The sequence below is a fragment of the Vollenhovia emeryi genome, unplaced genomic scaffold (assembly GCF_000949405.1).
Source record: "Vollenhovia emeryi isolate VEMERY1.0 unplaced genomic scaffold, V.emery_V1.0 DF939160.1, whole genome shotgun sequence".
NCBI lineage: Eukaryota > Metazoa > Arthropoda > Insecta > Hymenoptera > Formicidae > Vollenhovia > Vollenhovia emeryi.
The window spans coordinates 1,156,961-1,179,400 of record NW_011967206.1 but is presented as its reverse complement, the minus strand read 5'-3'; the positions used below and the strand labels follow the sequence as shown (position 1 = coordinate 1,179,400).

The following is a 22,440-nucleotide window of genomic DNA, read 5'->3' as shown; positions in this document are numbered from 1 at the left end:
TTAGTCAATTTCTTAAGGCTTAGGGCTTAAATCTCTATTGTAGACTGGGTTCTCGTAAGTGATCCAGTAGGAAAAATCGTATCGTGTGCCGTTGGCTTTATTTCGAAATCATCTTAAGCGTCGTCTTAAGACGCTAATACGGCTCAGTGATTGGTTAAAAACACATTGAGAGTATACTTAACATGATCTTAAATATAAGAACGGACAATGAATACCGGCCTTAAGATGATTTGGAAATGAGATTCGACCGGCCTCAGTCTACATTTACTATGTCTATGGATGTTTCGATACCGTGTAAACGCGCGAAGTTAGCCGCGAGCGAATCTCGTAACCGGCGGGTCAGGTCGCGTCGCGCGTCGCCGCTGCGCAACCGAGTTCGCGGCCGCTCTGCGTTTTCCTCTCGCTCGTCCGGACGAGTCCCGCGTACGGTTGAGCTCCGAGAGTGCCGAACTCAACGAGATGGCCTCAGGATCCTCTTAAGGGGCCGCCGCGTCGTGACGGAGCAATCGAGATCGAGCGATGTTCGCGCGCGAAACCCACGCCGGTTTCTCCGCGTCGAAGATCGAGAGTTGCGAATCGAAGGTTAGAGCACGACCAGTCGGTAAGTGCAATTTTATTCCGTTTCGTCTTGACTTGAACTCTGATCTCAAACTCGCGCGATCTTCAATTCTCCGATGCGCAGTCCGATACGAGCTGCACGATAGACGCTAAGCGCGCCCGCCATGATGGACGCGTCGCGGCGTGGCGTCGGTCGGTCGAGGCGCAAACCGAATTCGGCGGCATCTACGGACGATCGTTTCGCATCGCGAGCGCGCTTCTTCTCGAGTTCTCGGGAGTGCCGGGAGCTAATAATCCGCCGGCCGATTAATTGCGTGCTAATTGGTTTAATCGCGGTTAGGTTGGGCTTACGTTCTACGCGACTTTCGGCATACGAAATCGATATTGATCGCCTCCGATAATAGGTGCCGTCAAATCATGGTGCGCGTGTCATATTGCGAATTCGGTTGCTTGCATTAGTGCGCACCGAGTGCACACTAAGGCTGATGGCAGACAACTATCCGTAAGCGCTTAAGACTGACGTAGCCGTAGACGTAAGGAAAGGCAGAGACAAACGTGAGTCGTGAAAGTCTATTGTATACGACTGAAGTTTTTCTCCGCCTTGCCTTACGTCTACCACCAAGACAGACGTTAGGCGTTTACGGATCGTTCTCTGCCATCAGCCTAAGGCTTGCTTATAGTCGGTTCTTATACTTAACTTTGTCTTAAATACACGTTCAAAGAGTATTCAGTCAAAAAATGATCCGTGCAAACGTTGTACAGACCATTTTTCTGGATAAGAATTGACTGGAAACAAGGCTTAGTGCGCACTCAGTGCGCACTAGTGCAACCAACCGAATTCGCTAATACTTTTGCATACTCGCTGATTGTCGTGAACGGCGCGTTGTTAAAAAACGTAAAAGATATCAGCTGCAATTACGAAACAAAAAAAAATCGAAGAACGTCGAGGAGCGAAGGCTTGCCGATTATTAACCGATTAATCGAGAAGGATAACTGCTGCGTCGTTCGGTGAGTTCGAATACTTTGTTATTTCTTGGAATTTGAACGACAGAAATAATCTAAAGGGAAATCATTCACGCAGCGAGCTTGAAACAAAAACGTATAAAATTTCTGCGGATTTTAGCCGAGGTGTACAAGTATTTAAAAATTCAAACGCGACGAACGAAGTTCAGGATTATTTTCCGTACGCAAGGAGAACAGTCTATCATTTTTTCAGCATCCGCAAAATGCGAGTCGCGGATTAGAAATGTTCGACGAGGTGTGATAAAAATGTCGACACGATCAAACTGTATTTTTGATTAGTGAATATCAGAATTTATCTGTTATCTCAGTCCGGTTTTACACCGCATTAATTAACACTTACGCCGCCGATAACAAATACATTTTTCAACCGAATCTCAGATTTTTGAACGATAGGATATTTTTACGTTAAAAAACCGATCTACATATGACTCACACAATCCGTTAGAATTCGATATGACTCGATAACTCGTGAAAACATTCAGATAAATATTCGACGAACCGACCGAAAGTTACGAATAAAAACCGAAGAAATAAATAAATTATAGTAGATTATAGAAACGCCGGATTGACAATTAATCTCTGAAATCCCTTGAACGTTGAAAAAAAGAGAAAACAGGCGACCAAGAGCTCGCATTAAAAAGTCTGAAAAAGATACTGATTATCTTAAATTTCTTTTTTAAGCGTGAAATCCGCCCCCGTGGTTTCTCTCGTCGGCTTCTTTATGCAGGACAGCTGTTGTCACGGATCGGATTGTTTAACTTGAGAAGCGCCTCTAGACAGGGAAAATAGCAGGGTTGAATCAAGGATTCATCTGCGCGGAGTTACGAGTGCCGGAGGTACGAGGGAAAAACTTGTCGCGGACTTTTCTCGTCTAATCCACTTGCTCGTTCGGGACGACGAAGTTGGACAAGGACGAGCGGGGAAGTAACGATACTCTGTGGTAATTTCGCGGACTAATCAAAAGTGTTGTTCAAGAAGTCATCCGAGTACACGCGGCGGTGTAGACGCAACAAGTATTCCCTCGTCTCGCGTAGACATTGCGCTGCGAGAGCGGGGCGGGAAAATGATGGGATTGCCGGTTAATTTTTAATCCCGTCTAAGTTACGAATTATGGCTGTTCAGGCAACTGACGTACCTCGGCGGACTTAATCTTGTTTCGGCAAACCGATAAAGTTAAACGCCGATTGTAACTGAACACGAGCAAACGTCCCAAATAAAGGGGAGCGTAGCGTGAAAGGTGCAAATACATTTTCGCATGCCGATATATTTCGAGAGCCAAGGCACGAAACGAGAGAAGAGAGTGTCGCGCGAATATAAGGATACATTTTTCAAATTATGAATAAATCGAAAAAGTTTTGTTCTGTTACCAACGAGGTACAAACGGGGCGTTTGGTGTGTTCTATTTAATTTGTTAGAATTTATTCGACGTATATTCGACAAATTTAATCTGAATTCAATTGTCTATAAAATGTAACATTTCGTTTTTGGAGCTTCATTTCATTTAATTTTGAAGTATTAATACATTAATTTTTTAACAAACGGAGTATTTAAAAAAAAAAGAATTATTGCCAGTACATGATTAACCGATGTAGAAAAATTGCTAAACAATGCAACTGGCAAATTCTAATTAGAGAAATTTATTGCGCAAAATATTACCTCGGCCAGGGTTTGAATCTGGACCCCTCCATATTTAAACAATATTTTAAGTATTAAAACATTTAAGAATATGAAAAATAAAAATCATAAGATACATATAAGTATTGGAAATATGGGAAAACGTTACCGCGCTTGTGCTTAAGGGTTTTGTCGATGAAAAAAAAAGGAGTGCTCCCCTGCGGAGTGACTTAAGGTACGAAATGGATAAAATTACATTTGAAGAAGACAAACAGTAACGAAATGGATTAGGAAAGCGAATCCCCGTTTTCCACGCGCGCGTGGAACCTTCCCGTGTAAACAGATTGACGATAGGACGCTCTGAGGGGGCTAGTTTGCTCAAAACTCGACATTTCTTGTCCGCGAAATGCAGCTAGGCGCGCTTCCTCGAACGCTGGCAAAGGTCGAAGGTTGCGGCAGGTTACGCGCGTTTGCGATCAGCTAACCGCGCGTTTCCCATATTGCGCAGGTAGCTTCGATATAATTAGCTCTAATGGAGCGAATGTCGGTTCGATTCTTGAACTGCAGCATATCACCACGAAAGGCTACATATACGTATAAGTACCTATCCTAGTTAACCGATCTCATTAGTGCGACTTAGTCGCATTTTACGCGCAAATGCGTCTTTGATGCTGCGGGGGTGGAATTATCGCGGACAAAGTGTGCCTGTTATTCGTAGTAAATAGATTGCCACTATCCTCGTTTTCATGACTTCGCATGCGATGCTATTAACTCGTGAATTTAACCTAAGTGCCTTCTGCACGTGCAGCCTGTGCGAATGATGACGAAATATTTTGCATAAATTTCTATCGAAAGAAGAAGTGAGGAGAAACACGAAGATAAGTTATTATAGCTTAGAAAAATTCACATTAAAAATATATTTATCAGATATTAAATCAGATAGGTCTCTTTCTATATTTGCGACTTTGTTTTAATGAATTTCAATCAGTCGCGGGGGACATGATCGTGTACCTTACACACTTTGAATACATTACGAAATGTATAGGGAAGTTCTTTATTATGAGATAAACTTATAATACAAGATAGCGGGTTTTCAACATCCAATTTCATGAATCTTTTTCACAATGATTATACGCACGAGTTAACAATGTATTTTCCACAATTTCACTCCAAGGACAATAAATTTATGGTGGGACCAACAGCCTATTAATTAAGCAAAAACCCCGCTATCTCATGTTAGGAGCTTATCTAAAAATAGGGGATTCCCCTCTATGCTGAATAAAACAGAATTGAAAAAATAGAATATTTAAGTTAATAAATTCACTACACGGAGAGAAGTTTCTCTTAGAATTTATCCTGAAAATCATGTGACCGTGGTACAACATGGCATTTTGAAAAGCTTTGTGAGTTTTGAAATTTTACCACACATTTTCCTAGTAAAATGTATACTAAGTATAATTATTAGTGAAATGTATGGTGGAATTTCGAAAAACTCTCAGATAATTCTCTGAATTGCCTTGTTGCCCCACGATCGCATAAATTTCAGGATAAATTTGAAAAGAAAATTCTCTCCGTGTACCGTTCAAAAGCTTGGAAACAGACATATTTTTTAGCTAAATAAAAAATCAATTTTCAAATACATCGCTGTTAACTAATGCTATTAATACACCATTGTGTTTCGAATTTTAAAGAATTTTAATAAATTTCATTCAATTATATCTATATGTTTTAATAATTTTACAGAAATCGTCTATAATAAAAGTTTAACGTACATTTCTTTTCAAAAAAATCTATATTTGACTTTTGATGATTCTAGAGTTAACAATTTCTAACTGCTTTCAAAGCTTTGAACGGCAGTGTAAAAGGAACGATGCATCTGCGAGATTTGCGAACAGTCGTTCGTGTATGTAAGGGGGATAATACGCGAAAGGGCTAACTGTAACTTAATCGCGCAAGCGTGGCTAAGGTCACTCACCCTTCGCACGTGATGATACCGTAGTGCAGGCCGGTCGCCTTGTCCTCACAAATCATGCATATCATAGGCGTTTCGTCCTCCTCGTGCTCCTGCGGCGGCAAGGGGGGCGCAGGCGGTGCCACCGATATGGACTGCGAGGCCGCCTCGGACTTGACCACGGTGCCGCCGTTGCTGACCCACGGCTGCGCGGCGGAACCGGACGCCGTGAGATTCAGCGCCTGCATCTGTTGCGCCGCCGGTAGCTGCGTCAGGTCGCCGGCCCACAGCCTCTCCATGTTGAGCGGTGGCCCGACGACGGACGAGTACGAGACCGCGGAAGAGGACGAGGGTGGCTTGCCCCTGGACTCCTGGCCGAGGTTCAGCAGCAGCTGGGCGGCCGACTCCTCCGACGAGGAGCACGAGGCGGCGGCCGCCGCCGTGGCCGACCAGGATGCCGCCGGTGGCGGTACCGGGTCCAACGGCGGCGCCGACCATATCATCGTACGGACACCGCCGATCTCGCCCATTAACACCGTGGGCGGGGGCCGCGGTGGTGCCGGCGCTGCTCTCTGCGTCGGTGGTTTCATACCTTCGCCTGGAACGGATTATCGATCATCGATCGTGTCTCAATGCTTTTCTCCATAAGGTCTATTTATGTAATTGAACTTCCGTGTCCGTAAGATTTCTCTTTGCACCGCCTTTGTTCTCCCACTTATATTCCACACTTGTCACGTGACCATATGATAGAGTAGAGTGAGAAAACGGTAGGAAAGAGTTTTCTGTCTGCTAGGATTTTTGACTGACACTTATGCCCGTTTGTACCAATGAATTACTCTTTATCTTTTTTCAAATTTTTAAAACTAGAGAGAAATCTAAAGCAAGTTAAACCGAGATTAAAGTTAATCTGCGCCTCGTCGTGGTGTAATTAACTGAAAATTGGTGAACGGTTAGATGCGAAAGGATAAATTGAATAACGTTAGTACGACAGGTGCTCGACTTACAATCAGTAAGAATATATGATACGATAGTCGCGATACTTACACGAGATTGCCGTGGTGGTAGCGCCGGTAGTGACGCAGCTGGTACTGGAATTGGTACCGCTGGAGCTGCTGGTGCCACCTCCGGAGCTGGTGGAGACGGTCGTGACATTCTGCCCGCCGTAGCTGACGGCGCTGCTGATGACACCGTTGAGTAGCCTCTGCGTAGCGAATCCCTGCACGCTGGTAGGGTTCTGCGACCAAAATTGATGATGGGCCGCCAGTAGGTGCGGCGGTACCGAGGGCGCGCGCGGCCTCGGCGGCGCCGGCGGCGACTGTTGCTGTTGTTGCATGGACCCGTGCGGTCCCGCCGAGCCGACCGCGCCGGGACTGACGTTCTGGCTCAGGTTGAATTGCGATGACGGGCTATTCCGGTGACTAGGTTGATTGGAGGCTTCCGAACGACCGCTGACACCTACGCTGCCACCGCCACCACTACCACCACCACCACCACCGCCGCCGCCGCCGCCTCCACCACCGTCGAAGACCGAGTTGTCGGACTCTTCCTTGGCCTGGATGGACGATAGGTCGCCCTTCAGATCCGGGCTGTCACTCCTCGAGGAGGCCTCCTGGGCAATCGGAGTCGACGAGACCGCCTGGACAGGTGAGTACGGCGACGATTTGATCGTTACGGGGGTGGCGGAGCGTTGCTGTTGCTGCTGGTGGTGGTGATGGTGCTGCTGCTGCTGCTGCTGCTGGTGGTGGTGGTGGTGATGCTGCTGGTGCTGCTGTTGCTGCTGCTGCTGCGATTGCTGATGATGCTGCTGTTGCTGCTCGTCGGCGACCCTAAAGCTCACCATCGGACCGGCATCCGGGAAGACCGAGTCGGGCGACGCGCGATCCGAACACCCCGCATCGCGACCCTCTTGGCCTCCTCTTCCACCTCCGCCGTCACCTCCGCTACCGGTACCACGAAGGGAATCTCCACCGCGCGGTGGCCCTGGACTCGGGCTGCCCAGCAGGTACTCGCTCGACACTCTGACCTGGCAGCCCGGCGAGCCTGGCATGTTCGTCTCCGGCGACAGGGTTGACGTGTCGGCCATGCTCTCCCCTGGAGCAGGAAAGTTTATGGGTGAAGGTGCGTCCGTCGTCGGGTTCCCCTGCGGCGAGCCTGCTGATCCGAGGGATACCGGGGAGTCTGAGAAATAAGGCGTTGGTCTCACGTTTATACTCGGACTGCGGAGAGTCCCTGTAACGCGGCGGGACGTTTCTGTTTTCTTTTCTTTCCTCTCTCTCTCTCTCTCTTTATCCCCCTATGATACGCTCGTGATACGGGAGTAATGCGGGAGTGCGTGGGGATCGTTACCCGCGCGTTAACATCTGACTAATGAAATTGAATGTAGGAGCGGAAGCGGGATAAGGGAAATCGGCATCGCGCGCGGGGGAATTGGGGCAAATTAATGACGTTGTGCGCCCGATCGACACCAGTCGCATACGCGACTAATTGGCGGCGCGAGCCGATATCGGAGGGTGAAGGTGAGATAATGAGCTATGATGGAGCCGTAACGTGTTGCGTTTCCCTGTGACGTGACGTTTTCCTTGGCATTTGCTATTCCAGATTGACACGCTGAACGTCCCGTTGTCATTCCGAGTCGACGGATAAATTTTATGTACCGCGTAATTATTCGTTTGTTAACCAAGAATCCAAGTCTGTTCGATATGAGTATACAAATTTGGAAGATTACGTCAAAGTGATAAAATAACGGTATTCATGGTCAGATCTTATATTTAAGATCGTCTTAAGATCATCTTTAGAACGAGGGGTAAACCGCTGACAATTTCATCACATTTATCTTGTTTTATCTTATTTTATAATATCCCAGTAAGGCCTGAAGCCGAAATTAATGCCCAAAAATGCCTAGTAATGCCCAGTAATGCCGCAAATCTGTACACCACAATGCCCTCAGCGGTTTGCCCCTTCGCTTTAGATACTCCGTAGCCAATGAAATGTTCCATACAGCATCTTAAGATAAACTTAAGACGGCCTTGAAACTATAAGATCTGATTACGATTACCGGCCATAAAGAAAAGTCGCGGGACTGAGAATGAGAAAAGAAAAAGTAACACAGAAAAGAGCTAAAGTATGTTGCTTCGGTTTACTCACATTATACCATCATCTGGAATCGGTATATAAAAGACTAGGTAGCAGAAAAACTGAATAATTAGAATCGTCGCTTCGTTTACAGAAATGTTGCAATGAAAAATTCACAGAACCGCTGAAGTTGCAAACGGCATCGATGACGTATTTAGAACGCGTTACATCTGATTACGTTGATCTCGATAAGCAACCGCTCGTTATGCAATCCCGTATCAATACAGCATTGTGTATGCGCAAAGCACCCACCCCCTCCCCTCCCAATAAAAATAGCGCCTCTCATAATAGATTCCAATATACACGGGACGTGCTTTCCTCGCGTTAGCCGCGCCCATAATCACCCACTCTCCACGGAGGAAACTTTAAGTCCTATTCGCGCGATAAACACGCTGCTCAGCTACTTTACCGGTACATTTTATTGCATTTGTAACACAAGTTTTTGTCGGAGGGAACTGCACGGTCTGCCGCGGTTGGGAAACGATCGTTCTCTCGAATATTTGGATCTTGAGTATTAAAGGGAGAATACAAAGGCAACGCAACTACCGATCAGAGAAGTTAACATATTTCGAATATTTCTTAATATTTTAATAAAAGGGATTGTCGCTACCACATTTTTAAAAAGTAGATCTTTAAAAGTCCGTAATGCGCTTAAGTGCGATTCTTTGTGAGCACATATTTACATTTTATATTACACGTAGGAATATATTGTCTGAAAATAGATGAAAGACTTAACAACGGTGCTTATCTTGGCCCACAGAGTCGAACTCTCGTCTTCACGAGTTCCCTCGAACTCCGCTAAGTTTGGTGAGCTTTCAAAGGCATATCGCGTTTCATAGTCTCGCTCGAACGATCGCTCTGCGACTTCAATAAATTTAAGTCTACGCTCATTGTTGCGCGCACTTATTTACGACTTAATTATCTTGCTTGCAGTCTTTTCGCCTGACGTTGATTTACAAAATGCCGCGGACTAATCATGAATTTCTGATACACAGAACCACACAAAAGTTTGATGTCTGAGACATCATTTTTCTAGCTACACATAATAAAGCAATGTATAAAAAAAATATCAACCGTGAAAAGTACAAAGTGAAAATACCATCTTTAGATCTTATAGCATAAGAAATATTGCTGTGATTTCTAATAAGATATGAAAAATAACGCAACTTTCCACGTAAAAAGTTATGTGATTGAAATCATTCCACGAATCTCTTCATTTCAATACATTTTCTTTCTACTTAATGGACACTAAAAACCATTAAGTATAAGATTAATGATTCCCGAGAGAATAAGAATTAATAATTAGTAAAAACTGCGATATCGTTAACAACATTCAAAGAGGTTCTTGCAAATAAGCACGGTCGAAAGTTTACATGTATTAGTGAAGAAGGTAATTAAGATTCGATTTCCATATCGCCCTTCTGGCGCCTCCATTCAGAAAAAGTAACCGTTCTCTTTTACTGCGGAAAAAGCGCGTGGCGCGTGTTATGTTTCCCCTAATGGGGAAGTTACTGCGGTAGATTGTAATTGAGTTGGAAGATGGTGCTGAGTGAGGAGTATTAAAGCACCCCGTTTGCTCTCGATGCATTCTTAGCGCTGCATTGTATCCCGTGGTGTTGAAGGATATACCGAGACGGCACGTGTAATAGTAACAATGGTAATAGGGCAGCCTTGTGTCGGGAGCGCGCACAGCATGAAATTAATTCGATAAACAAAAATATTCCGTACGATTACGAACAAAGTGTGAAGTTTTATTCCACGTCTAAATTTCACGATCGTCGTACGAGTAAAATTGTGTGGTTGTAGTTGTAGTTTAGATTTAGATAGGAGGCTTTTGCTCCTTTGTTACTTAGTATTTTCGTGTTTTCGTATTAGAGCCTTATGAATTTTATTAATCGTTTAAATAAAGATATTCGAGACTTTTTATGATAAATCGTTAGAAAAGAAAAAGTGGAAATTTAAGATATAAATGTGTGATGCGTAAACGCACTTATATGCACACTCTGGTGAATTCGTCGCGTCAATAGCTATCAAGAAATGTATAAAAAGAAAAAGTGTGTTTTTTGGAAAAAATGAGAATGATATTAAATAAAAATCGCCCGCCTAGTGAGAGGGAGGTCCAGGTTCAAATCCCGGCTGAGGTATTATTTTTCGCAATAGACTTAAAACCTTTATTTAGACACTAACATCCTGTCTTGGCTTTTGCTCCTTTGTTACTTCGTATTTTCGTGTTTTCGTATTAGAGCCTTATGAATTTTATTAATCGTTTAAATATATTCGAGACTTTTTATGATAAATCGTTTATCGATTGTGCTATCAGTTCGAAAGTACTATACATATATATTGTACGCAGATCTAAATTTCCAAAGAATCTATTTTAGTGAAAAATGTTGAAATAGAAGAGAAAAATGCAGAATATTTCCTGTACGCGAAAGAGAATATTTTTATCTATTTAAACCGAAAAAGCTGATACTGGATGAAGCGATAATTCCGAGCGTAACTGCCGCTCGAAGTGTTCTCTCATTTATCGCGTAAAGAATGTGGAGACTACAGCCGTTCGAGGTCAAGGAAGGAATGCAATTCGCAAGGCCAGGTTGTGATTACGGGTACTTGGGGCGACAGTTGTCTCTTCCGAGCTATTAATAGATCGATCACCGTGGACATTGGTCGAGCGAATTATTCATTTGTGATGTTCTGATATTGCGAAATATCTGTCGTGATTACCGAATCAAAGAGAATGAATCGGATCTCTCTATCTTCTATTCTCGTTAAAAGAGCCTACAGCTCGTAGCTTTCGTGGTGCAATTATATTTCGCTTAGCCGTACACGCAACGCGGCATTCATACATCAGACTGATGATCGACTGCTAATGTCAATGCGCTCTGACGATGTATGAGTGACGTACGCCTAGCGTAACAATGATAGTCAAAGATAATAACGATTATCCATCATGAGATGTGACGAGGATATTGATCTTTTGTATTGATAGCCAAATTTTTCAAGACGTTCAAGAAATAGTTCCTAGTAATGTAATGCAGTTATATATCGTGGAGTTACGCAAGAGACCGCTTTCACTGTTCCTTTCACTTGTATTTTTTTTCGTTCCTTGGATTCCTTAACTAACTTGCCGTTAATCTTTTTAATCGAAAAAGTCGAGCCAATCGATTCTAAATGGCAGGCAATAAGGGAAACAGAAGAGGGAGATAGAGTCGGTTAAAAAGTGGATAGAAGAATATTTTCTAATCGTATCGAGTCTTACGTTTATTCTAAGTTTTCAAAAAATCGATATATTGCGAAGGACTGACGCGAACTAAACTGACGACTTTGACACTGTTCTTATCACAAAAAGAATTAGTCGCGTAATCGAGATGCGATTCTCTGTATAAAGCGAAACACAAATCATTCTGCGCCAACAAACTCTCGAATAATTTCATTGTTTTTTTTTCTATCGACTATACACGTATAAAAGAATGCAATAAAATGCTTAAAGCTGTAACATCTCAATATATTTTCTCTGAGAAGCAATCCAAACCGTGTAGTTGCTAAAGTGGTAGGGACAATTAATTGAGAGCGGAAGGACTCGAACACAATTTTAGAAAATATTTTTAGAAATGTCAAGATGTTACCGTGGAATTTCTCGCGATATTTTCCCCGATGGAAAAATTGAGACTAAATTTATCAAGGACTTCGTACTACTTGGAAACAAACAAGGATGGAAACACGAGGAGGCACTCTATATTATTAGCGAGTGGAGCGCAATATCGCTCACGTAAATAGGTGCAATGCTCGAGAAAGTAAGTACAATGTTTACCGAAGAGCGATGCGTACAAGTTCTTCGCGTCCAAGCACATGTAATAATCGAAGGCGGGATAAGAATTGAGCTGCGATGTGAAGCGCCGGAAGTAGCTCTGGCCGGACGCCAGCAGAAAGTTACTGTAGGGCTGATATAGAGATAAGTAGGGCAGAAAACTGTTTTCCTGCTGCATCCTGTAGAAAGCGCTTAGGTCCATGCTTGGTGGACTCCAATCTTGCGGGCTCCGATCTTGCGGGTTGCAATGAAGATTAGTGGCGACGAAGACGTTGCTTCTCAGGGGGAACATTTTCGAAAGAGTATTCTTACAGATTCACGCTCGTCTGATTATCAATAATTCAGTTTGACACTGTTCACAGCGAATACTTGACGTATGAATTGTAACGATCTCTTTGTATCGTCTCGCTCCGCTTTTCTCCTCGATTGTACTTTTACTCTCTTCACGAATTGTCTTCGATGTCACAAAAATCGCTGTAACTACCTTCTATCTAGGTTTCCGTGTGAAAAAAAAGGATTTTCGTATCGTCGCAAACAAGGATACATCGTAGATCACGTGGAATTCGTGTAAAGTGATTTTCTCCTGCCTCGGTTATCGATTGCAGTTGGCACGTGAAAATAGAATCTGGTCTCTCTACGATATGCTCGTTTACATACAATGTATAAACACTCAGAAAAAATATATCGTTCTCGAGGTGTATATATGATTATGTCTTCGTAAAATTGACGCGTAAGGTTATCGAGAAATCTCGACGGTACGGTTTTGCTATAAAATTAGACTATAATCGTGCGATTATCGCGACGCGTTTCTCTTTTTACGTTCGTGACGATGCCAGTTTGCTTGTGAAATACACGAATTCGTTGTTTCCGCGAGGCGCCGGACCAAAGCAACGACGTTACTACTCCTCCTCGCCCGTGGTACACGTGAAAATCGCACGTTGCGGTTCAAGTGGTACAACGTCGGCTCGATCGGCCGTGTTCCGAATTCGTAGTCTCCTCGGTGCACGCGAATCTCATCCTCCTAGGGCTCGACAAGTGTCTCCTTTGGCGAGGATTCACGTCGGGAACGATCATCCCGTGACATCCGCTCGCACCACTCGCGGCGGCGTTGCCGGGTAATTGCGTCGTTATATTCGTTGAATTGTGTGACGTTCACGTGCCGCGGAGGCGGCCGAGGGAGATCAATGATTCCGCGGGACCCGCGGGTCGCTGCATCGCAGCCCGCTCTCCTTGGAAAATCGGCACGAGTGTCGTTCGCGCGGTGCACAGGTCTCTCGATCCCCCGTCGGGCCTTCCCTCTCGACCAGCGTGTCACCGAGAGTCGGAATCCGCGCTGGCTCAGCTCCCCTTCCGCGCATCATCATCCCCCAGCATCCTGGGCCCGTTTCGGGCGACACACTCCGTATCGTTAATGCAGCCTCTGACCTTTAAATCGGCCGTAGGTCGAGGGTCATTGGTATCAGTCGTGTTTGCGAGCGCGTCGAAAAATCGATGCAGCTCGGTGGTGCAGCGGCCGCGGCAACACGTCGCGATGTGAGGCGCGCGCGAGGCTATCACGGGTGAGACGTCAACGTGGACGACGATGACGGCGACGATCTCGTCGCCGATCGCCCGCTTGTCCGGCACGGGCCACCGCGTGGCCGCCGACTCGCTCCCATCGTCCGGTCGGGCCCTCTGTTCGTCCGGCGTTTTTCGTTTTTCGCGGGGCGCACACCACTGTCGGGCGCGCGACGACGGCCGCGTGGTTACGCGAGTTGAGGCGAGACCGAACTAGCGCCGGTGCATGTCCGGGACGACCGCGTGGGTTGATGTTCAACCCTGCACCGCCAGCAGCAACCATCCCAACCCCCTCCCGCCCCAGGTCCCTCTCTCCTTTCTCTGTCCCTCTTGGAGTTGGCTTCCTCGAGCTAGCTAGCGACTCCGTCGCCGCACCACCCACGACTCAACCTCTGCCCTCACGCCCGGTATCCTCCTTCTGCCTCCTTTCCCCGTCGATCGTTCGAAAGCTGCCGCGAAGACACGGTACGCGCGAGGATCGCGATACAACGCGTCGTTGTTGTAATTGAACGAAGGAGTGGGGGAGACAAAAAATAGAAAGAGAGAGAGAGAGAAAGCGCGCGAACGAGGAGCACGCGGGATGGGCGCGTGCGCGCAACGCGAAATCGGGAGACTGAATGAAGAGCGTGAATGAAGGTCGGGCTGTGCGTCAAAGGGCTGATAGTTGAAATACACACAATTATCGTCCGAGAAAAGTGGTGCGATCGTGGACAACGAACGATGCAGACACGTCGTGATTGATTTTTTTTATGTAAATATAAGTGGTACACGTGACTGTCTGCAAATCGATTTTGCTAAGTGGCAGAGAAAGAAATCTTTGTGCGCCGAGAAAATATTAAAAAATATATTGAGCTATAATAAGCATATCCGAGAATTTATTGAAAATGAAGAGGTTCTTGAATGTTGCCCTCCATCAGCTAAATTGCAAATCGGAATTATTCGTTATTCGTCTTTCTCTTATCAGTAGATACTGGTCGAAGATTTACTACCGGTCGACATTATCAGTACCGAATGTTATATCATTTAACAAATAAAATTTTTGCCAGTTTTGGTCGAAGAAATCTGTTTTTTTTAAATTATTATATCATTTTTTAATCGTTAGTGTTCGCCCCGAATTATTTTTATCATATCAGTGTTCTGAAAAGTGTTTGTTGCGCGCTATCGTTTTCGAGATATTTCATTCTGGCGACTGTGCAAGATTTACGTACTCTGCATGGGTGTAATAATGATTGCGTGTGAGTTAGTTTGACTCGATACAATAAAATGCCAATTTCGACATGCATGCGTCATATTAACGTACGCGGCATGTACGGTAATGAAGAATGTAAAAGGTCGGGTATAAGGGGATATGCAGTAAATCAGCTGACGAGGAAAATACAAGCCGTTAGGATGGAATTGTTTTGCAAGAGAACCAGCGAAACGACCGTGTATTTAATTTCGTCGCGATTGTTGCTAATCGCACGGCAAAATAAATTATCGCGAAATATAAACGCGTTCGTGAAACTTCATTTACACAAGTGTAGTATTCGAGAAATCAGGGAAATAATTTCAGAATATATTTCGCAATAAACGGGCGAAATTAAATTCTCCTTACGTGCAAAAGTATTAATTATTATTTATCAGCGATGAAATTGATTTTTTAATTAAGCAAAAACATGACTACAATGTAGGCATTAAAGTTAAAAAATTGAAACGATAATAAAATTAAAAACTACCATTGAGAATTAACCATTTTTCTTCAATACACAGCGACGTGCGTGCTAGTACGTATTCGCGCATTTATCTGAATAATGGCGCGGCTATAATTTTTATATGCTTCGTAAAGTGGAAAGATTAATCGCATCGTCTACAACTGGAGCGATCTTTCATTCGCTATAACCGTTGGTTGTAAAAATCAACGATATTGCGCCTGTATCAAATCCCGTTCCTGTATTACCGGGTGGTAAATAATCGTTACGCCTGAGCATTAATCAGTTTTACAACTCGTTCCAAGTAATCTCAATATATGAAAAGATCGGCCAGTGCATCATAATTTGCTCGACAATGATATACGGTCTTTTCTCGTGGCGCGATTACGTCAACCATTAAAATCGAATCTGGTTTCTAGGCATTATCTCGTCTCTAGTCGAGTGCTTTGTGGCTCGTATTTATTTGCCATATTTCTGCTGAAAATTCTGCTGATAACAGTCTTGCGACATGACACGGTTTAATAAATAGATCTCAAGAGTCAATCCCACATTTGTTACGTCGTCTTTGCAATTGGGATTCAATTAAGGGATTTAGATAAAATTTATCTTAACGCACGATTAACTGTACCATTGCACACTGCGGGAGAAAAATACGAAACTCGATGATCTCGACAGGCGAATTTCTTGTGACTCTGTGTAAAATTTCGTCGATTATTGAGACTTATCAATCGCGGAAATTTTTGAAATTTCGGGCGTCGAACGCCGAGCGTCGGTTTCGAGAAATGACAGCGCCATAAACTTCAGTCGAAAACAGTCTATGCTCATTGTGCCTAAAGCCCGTATCAGACTACAGACTCCCTCTGACTCGACTACTGACTCGGACTCCCGATAATTCAACCAATTAGAGCGGCGTCTATTCCCGAGTCGGTAGTCAGGGTCGGCCGGTGCTTTGCTGTGATTGGTTGAATCATAGTCGGGAGTCCGAGTCCGAGTTAGTAGTCGAGTCGAAGTCAGTAGTCGAGTCAGAGTCAAGAGTCTGTAGTCTGATACGGGCTTTAGAGCGGCGTCTATTCCCGATTCGGCAGTCAGGGTCGGTCGGTGCTTTGCTGTGATTGGTTGAATCATAGTCGGGAGTCCGAGTCCGAGTCAGTAGTCGAGAGTCTGTAGTCTGACACGGGTTTTAAGATTAACGCTGCGACAGTCGAACGGGTCGGTCAACGGCCCGCGCCGCTCCGCATATCGTATTATTCTTGATAGGCGTTTGCGACAAGTACGGGAAGAAACCGCGATCGCTCCCGAATAATCAGTGATCGATATCGCGTGATCAGAGTTTATTTATACTTAAGATCATTTCAACTGCTAAAAACTTAAATTGTACAGTAAAGAATGCTGCTCTGTAGTTGCACAGATTTAGTTTTCTTCTCATTCTCACAGCCAAGATTGATCCTTGCGAAAGCTTTATCACGGAATTTCATACAGACTCAGTAATCGATTCTTGATCTATAATTATTTCAAATAATAAATTCGAGAAAAACACGTATGTTTATGATAATTTTTTAATTTCATATTTTTGTTTGTCACGAAGTGAGAAGAAAACGGAAAGAAACCAGTTACTCTTGTGACAAATCTGACTTGAAGTCTGAGAATAGATTTTTAAATCGTTAAAATTAAGAAATTACTGTAATTTCGTATAATACATTTAATAATTTTGTAAAATATTGCAGTGATTAATACATATCAATTATTCAAATTAAAAGAAACGAATAAATTCGTTTCACAATTGTGACGGTGAAAATTTGTTAATGGCAACACACATTTACATATCAACCACATTAAAACATATTTTTCCGTATATAATTCAATTTCCATTTCTACTTCAAAACGTTCTCTTAATTAAAACGGAAATAGTCGGTCTTTTATACGCTAATGTGTTTACAAAACAAAATGTAATTATACACAAAAATATTATACATAAAATTTGTTATGGCCGGATTAGTTGACGCATCTTGCGGCACGCAGGACCACGAATGACAACGGCACCGCCGCGCACTGTGTTGTCATTCGTGGGAGGAGATTCTAGTTGATAGGTAAGCGGCTCCGTGTGTCGTGTTACAGTGACGTAAAACGCGATTATTGTCTGCATACAATTAAGGCCCGGTTTCACCAAACGTCGTTTAACTTTAATCTTAGTTTAATTCACGTTAGTCTCTTTCTAAAGTGATAGTTGAAAAGAGGCAAAGAATGAATTAAGCTAAGCTTAAAGTTAAACAGCGTTGGTGAAACCAGGCCTAAGCCAACGGCACACGATACTATTTTTCCTACTGGATTGCTTATGAGAGCCCATCAGGATGCGGAGTTAGATCAGGTGACTTAAAGCTAAATCCTGATTGGCTCTCCAGGGAATCCAGTAGCAAACATAGTATCGTGTGCCGTTGGCTTAGCTACTGGTCTGCGCGACAAATTAATATTCACGATTAACGGACTGCATATGTATTTTGTCGATGCAAGTACTTCGCGCAGTCTCGTTCAGCTACGGAGAATGCTAATAATTATTATGAATTATCGCGTTTTATCGCGATATTCACGTGCAGGCGATAATGATCTCTTTAACGTTTAAATTCGAAAGTAGGTATCTCGTATCGCGCTACGAATTTCCCCCCCCCCCCCGAGTTAAATGTAATTTGCTCATTACTTTCGGATGGAGAGAGCGCGCGGTAATGCACGAATCGCCGGATCGAAATAATGGAAAATGCGATATCGATCGTTTATTAATATTACGTCTCATTGAATTCATACATCGAAATATGTTGTGCGTGCAACATTGAGTTTTGATTATGTATTTCCGAACGATTGCATCAGCTGCGTATTGCAATGCAATTGTAAATTTGTCAATTCTTTGCACGTCATTCGTGAGTTGTGTTCACTTTTCGTTGTCTTCGTGAGTCCGTTGCGTCAATTTGCGAGATCATTGAGTTTCGTAATTTTTTTATCGCGTTATTCTTCCGCAGTGCAATAGTAAAATTAGTCGCGCGTTTCGTTTAATATCGGGTGTGCCGTGTGTTTATCCTGTTCCGACGATTACTATACAATCGTAATTAACGTGTTTTTGCAGTGTCGTGTGAATGCAACGAGCGAGTCTGATACAAAAGGAAGGCCTAGAAGAGCAACGGCGAAGTAACCAGTGGGGTGAGTAAATTATTACATCCATTTAACAGTTCTTTTAGATATAATTATTCTGGGTGTTGGTATAATTTATGTTTCTCTTTTATTATTGGCTGAGGAAAGTCCTCTATTATGAGATAGGCTCCTAATATAAGATAGCGGAGTTTCTGTTAAATCATTAGGCATCATTTGTTGGTTCCACCGTGAATTTATTGCCCTTGGAGTGAAATCTTTTTAGTGGAAAATTGATCATTAGATCGTGTACCTGTTGCGAAAAAAGATTTGTGATCGAACTTGGACGTTGAAAAGCTGCTATCTCACAGTAGAAGCCTATCTCATAACAGGGGATTTTGCTCTACGTGTCGTGTAGTTTTAATGGAATCGCAACTCCGCACTGAAAAAAATTTCTGGTTGAATATGGACGAATCAGATAATTCCTTTAGGATTTACCAGAATTCCTTTAGGATTTACCAGAATTTCTGTAGGATTACAGGAATTCTGGTAAATCCTAAAGGAATTCTGGTAAATCCTAAAGGAATTATCTGATTCGTCCATATTCAACCAGAAATTTTTTTCAGTGCGGCATTGTGCATCGATAAGTGTTATATTATTTTTCATTTCGTCAAGGTAACAGACCTATGTGAAAAAAGTTATACATGTGGAAATACGCATGTAACAAGTTACTCTTTGAAACAAATAGAACAGGAGTAGGATTACTAAAAATATTTTATCTTGGAATTAGTATATGTATATGTTGAATTTCTTTAATAAACACGTGTAAGATTTTCAGAAAACTGATCAAGAACATCACAAAGCTAAATTAATAATTTTACATATAATAATTTCGTTATAAACTGGTAAACAAATTATAATGGATTTGATTTTCGAGTTTATCCAATTATTAATGGATCAGTTTAGTCGATCTTAACTGACACTTGTTTAATAAATTAAAAATTAAAAATATAACGTACGTTTCGACCACGGGTTTGGATCCTTATCAAGCACAAATTCTAAAAGGGACAAACCAATAATCGGAGTTACACACTTATCATAGATACAAATAAAATTGCAAGTAAAAATTAAAAATTACAACTAATTGTACAAAAGTAATGTGTAAAATGAGACGCAATAAAATAAAATAATCTAATTATTGGTGAAAAATAAGGAAAGATGGAAAGTAAAATAAAATTATAACAAGTATAAAATACTGATATATATATTTTTTATATTTTTAGATATAAAAATTTCATTTAAAACTTTTCATGGTATGTATTCGTATTTCATGAATGATGCAGATTGAGATAACATGCATATGTACTCTCTGTATACCCTCCGTATATTTACGAGAAATAAAAATAAATTGTAGGATCGTAGTAGGGAAAAATTGATTTAATTGTGTTACTTTATTTGCTCTTCTATTTTTTTAAAGAGAATTTAAGATTCACGTTTTGGATCTCTATACGCTTCCGAAATAAAATTACGTAAACTGACGTACGAAAGCAGTACTTTGTCAAATCGTACAGTTTTTCGATGCATTTTGCAAATAAAAAACGAATAGAAAATATTTTATCACCAATAGTATATGCAAATATTGCAACTAATGTCTTTAATAAAAAAATACGCTAATTAAGTTTATTCTAATAAAGTAGCCAGTTTTATTCAAATTTATCACAGCTTATCCATCCTTCTTTATTGAGAATTGATTTGATATAATTTAACGAAGACATTTAATAAAAGATCCAATAAATCTCGTTACGTATATAATATCGCGGAGTGCACAAGCAATCGTACAATACTTTAATAAATCAGGTTTTGAATAATCGTCTTAATGTACGTCTATGATACTTCATTCTGAGTACCTTTGATTATGAGATTTACGCAATAAAAATAAATACGGGCCTGCATTTTCATTGATCGCACCTCTTTTTCTTTCTGTTTTATTACGAGCGGTTGCTGTGAATCGAGACACTTGATTAAAAAATGAATATATACCTAGCGGGGTTAAATAAAACACGATGAGATAATAATAACGTTGCGACACATTGCAAGTGTGTGAGAGATACCGTGATACCCCTGCGGAAAAACTTTTTCCGCTCGGCACTTTCCGTGGTGGAGTAAATGTTAATTCTAGTAAATGTTAATTCAACATACATAGGACTTTGATTCGACATTACAACGTATCTCTGAAGCGTTTCTTACCGTCGCTACTACATCGGGAGTCGACCTTTCTCCTTTTCAACTTGAGGTCTTGAAACAAGCTCATGTTTTCTATCTCACACGGGCTGCTCGGAAGGGTCATAATTCCTGAAAGCAAAAAGCAATAGAAGGATTAGCCTTGTTGTTTGTTTAAATGAATTATTCCTAACTGGGAAACGATTTACGCAATTTATTTCTAAACGATCTTGTATTCGTGGAAATGTTTCAAGCGGCGCTAAATTGAAATAAATTCGTATTTCCATACTTGAATAAATTCGTATGTCGTATGGAAGTAATCTTCATATTTATTTCTAATTTATGTCTAAATGATCTTGTATTCGTGAAAGTATTTCAGGCGGCGCTAAATTGAAATAAATTCGTGTTTCCATACTTGAATAAATTCGTATGCCGTATGGAAGCAGTCTCCATATTAAATTCGAAATGATTAATTTAATTTGTGTGATCACAACCTTTAGTTACAACTCAATTAGTCTTTACTGATCACACGTGCATTCAAGAGATGAATAATTTCATCCTTCTTGTATAACTGAATGCATATGTGTACAATATGTACTGAAATTCACATTACTGAATTATTCATTGATGTTATCTAAATTATCAGTCAAATTCAATTATTTATCACGGATAAATTAATCATTTGAAAAAGGTGCTACGCAGAAATATTCTATATTATCCTTTTCTGAAAAAGAGATGTTACCAGTGCGAATGTCGTTAATATCGAACAGTTGACGCCTCTTTTCCGCGATGCCGATTGGTCTTTTCGAAGCGCGGTGTGCTTCACTTTTCTTTTAGATTCGTAGTAAATGAAGATTTGTAATTTAGAAATATACATTTGCATACACCAACTATTGAGGTAAAATCTTAAATCTTAGTAGTTAGAATGTAAGTGACAATGATTTTTGTTCCGATACATTTTCTCGAACAGAATTAATCGTTAATTTAAACAATACCAATAAGTCCGCAGAATGATACACAAAACGTAGTAACAGTCACGGAACAAAAGAAGCCACCGAATTCTCAACGTTCGTTGTTTTTCTCTCGGCGCGGTGACGTACGATGTTTTTGCGTACCATCGTGTACCTGAAGGTCGCTGTCACTCGCTCGCCGAACGTCGAGCCGGCAAGCAGTGGCGAGAGTCGCTCCGCGCGTGGTATTACTTTTGCGTTATCGGCTTCCAAGACTCGATCACGATAGATGCAGGGATAAAACACTATTGATTTGCACACCTTCGTCAGTAACAAGTAACGTTCCTCGATTAATTATTAAGTTTCTACAACTTGTAATGAGAAACGCATTGCACGTTGAGACGGCTCTTTACCAACGTATATACATAGATATTTCGCGACACTAACTCATCTAAAATATAAATGTAAATCGTGGTACTTTGTCGCGGTTGCATCTCGTTTACGCACCGCGCTTTTAATTATCTATCGATTTCGTGTAATCGGTACCATTTTCGGGAAAAGAGAGAAATTTGTGCGACTTCGGCGTTCGCGCTGTAATTCGCTCTGTCGTTCTTCGCAGCTCGAACGGCCAGGAAGTAAAGAAAGTCGCTTATCACATTGTGTAAATGTAATCGAAAATTATCTCGATCAACTGTGGTAATTAATAACAACTATAATTTATCGCTGACAATTTCGTTCACATAATTTATTACGAGGATTATAAAATATCGTTTCGTTGCGGACTAAGAACTTCTTCTTTACCGCAGATTATGCTTCCGATGCTCG

At 42.1% G+C, this 22,440-nt stretch overlaps 1 protein-coding gene across 1 annotated transcript in view; it reads right to left on the bottom strand.

Moving 5' to 3' along the window:
• The window catches only part of LOC105564770 (hormone receptor 4), a 52,841-nt gene that overhangs the window by 11,966 nt on the left and 18,435 nt on the right, over nucleotides 1-22,440 (bottom strand). Inside the window, exons 2-6 of the mRNA XM_012017416.1 lie at nucleotides 20,693-20,802; nucleotides 6,900-7,324; nucleotides 6,632-6,857; nucleotides 6,191-6,601; nucleotides 5,171-5,744 (exon numbers count right to left, since the gene is read on the bottom strand). Of these exons, the coding sequence (XP_011872806.1) occupies nucleotides 5,171-5,744; nucleotides 6,191-6,601; nucleotides 6,632-6,857; nucleotides 6,900-7,324; nucleotides 20,693-20,802 (1,746 nt within the window). The remainder of the gene's footprint in view (nucleotides 1-5,170; nucleotides 5,745-6,190; nucleotides 6,602-6,631; nucleotides 6,858-6,899; nucleotides 7,325-20,692; nucleotides 20,803-22,440) is intronic.